At 41.0% G+C, this 1,807-nt stretch overlaps 1 protein-coding gene across 1 annotated transcript in view; it reads right to left on the bottom strand.

Annotated features, from left to right (window-relative positions):
• The window catches only part of STAB2 (stabilin 2), a 228,909-nt gene that overhangs the window by 224,139 nt on the left and 2,963 nt on the right, over positions 1–1,807 (bottom strand). Inside the window, exon 2 of the mRNA XM_007952402.1 lies at positions 713–846. Within this exon, the coding sequence (XP_007950593.1) occupies positions 713–846 (134 nt within the window). The remainder of the gene's footprint in view (positions 1–712; positions 847–1,807) is intronic.

The raw sequence follows: 1,807 nt of genomic DNA, 5'->3' as shown, positions 1-1,807 counted from the left end.
GCTCTTAACACATTCAGGGGAGAACCTTTTGCATATGAAACAAAACTCAGATTTCCAAAACAAGAAGGATAAGAGAAAGGAAGAATGTTTACGTGCAATGCAGTATAGGCAATGTTGTATTAAAGTGTAAATCAGTTATTATTGATTCACATATGCTTTAGACTCAAGGTCTGCTAACCAGAAGGGTGACAGTTCACATCCACATACCACTCTGCGGAAGGAAGACTGGGCAATGTACTTCTGTAAATATTTATTGCCTTGGAAACCCAAAGGGGGTCACTGTGAGTTGGAATTGACTCAATGGCAGTGAGAGAAAGGGAGTAGATTCAGGGTCATCAAAGGTGGAATACTTAAGTTTGGGCTCAGCACAATCTTATAACCAAAAAGCCCAAAACCAAACCCACTGCCATTGAGTCAATTCTAATTCATAGCAACCTCTATAGGACAGAGTAGAATTGCCCCACAGGGTTTCCAAGACTGTAAAAACTTATGGAAGCAGACAGCCATATATTTCTCCTATTAGTGTCTGGGGGCATTCAAAACCCCAACTTTCTGGTTAGCAACTCATAACTTAACCATTGTGGCACCAGTGCAGTCTTAGAGAAAGAAAAATGGAAATGCTTTGTCGTTTTTGAAAAAGGACATTTCAATGTAAATTCATAATCCCTTGAGTTCCCTTGGTCAAGCATACTTATTTTCTTATAACCAATACCTGCAATCTCGAACCCCTACAGAGCCGTTGGTAATCTTGGTGTAACCGTCTGGGCACTTGATTCCGAAGTTGAGTGAGCAGGATCGGCACTCAGTTCTGGTTATCAGAAGAGACTTCTTATCACATCTTTTTGCCTGTATAAACATAAAAGAACTTCAATTCCCATTATCAGAGCCTTGTGAAAATATTTGGTTGGCCAATCATCCTCACTGGCTTCATTTCAATTGGATGTCAGAGATGTCGAAGAGGTTGATTGGTGGTGACTGCCTGCTGCTTTCAACTTCATCTGGAAAGAATGTTGAGATCAACAAGCGATAACTGCCATGGCTGTGAATGAGGGAAGGGGCACCACTTATACACACATTCTTACCACCCCTGAACAAATGTCTGAAGTCCAATAAGGTAATGTAATGTCACTACATACATTTTTCCAAGTGAGAAACCTAAAATACATGGCAGAATATACTTTTGGAATGAGAAATTGTTAAAGCAGGTTGTCAGGTTGTGCGGTCAAGTCAATTCAGACTCATGGCAATCCCACATGTTACAGGGTAGAACTGCCCCATAGAATTTTCTTGGTATAATCTTTATAGAAGCATATCCCCAGGACTTTTTCTTCTGAGGGGCTGCTGGTGCTGCTGGGTGGGTTCTGGTTATCAGCCAAGTACAAAACATTTATTACCTAAGGATCTTGATTCATATTGTCCAAGACCCTGTTTAACTTTACCTTTCTCTTCCTTTCCTCAACTTCTACTGTTCTTATGGTTGACTCCATGAAGCACATTTTGTTAGTCTTTTCTTTCCATATAAAAACCCTCTGTGGGTGAGGACCATGTTTCAGACTCTTTGTTATCCCACAGCTCAATGTACAGTCCCAGCACTAGGCCAGGTATGGTGAGAGAGGTCATAACTATGTCTCAAAAACAAAACAAAACAAAAAAACAAATTCACTGCCATTGAGTCTATTCTGACTCATAGTGACCCCCTTTGGGTTTCCAAGGTGGTAAATGTTTACAGAAGTAGGTTTCCCAGCCTTCCTTCTGTGGAGTCACTAGTGGGTTTGAACTGCCAACCTTCTGGTTAGCAGTCAAGTGC

The sequence above is a fragment of the Orycteropus afer genome, unplaced genomic scaffold (assembly GCF_000298275.1).
Source record: "Orycteropus afer afer isolate SDZICR_OR568_19922 unplaced genomic scaffold, OryAfe1.0 scaffold00334, whole genome shotgun sequence".
NCBI classification, from domain to species: Eukaryota; Metazoa; Chordata; class Mammalia; order Tubulidentata; family Orycteropodidae; genus Orycteropus; species Orycteropus afer.
The sequence above is the reverse complement of the archived record's forward strand: the minus strand, read 5'-3'. Positions and strand labels throughout refer to the sequence as shown.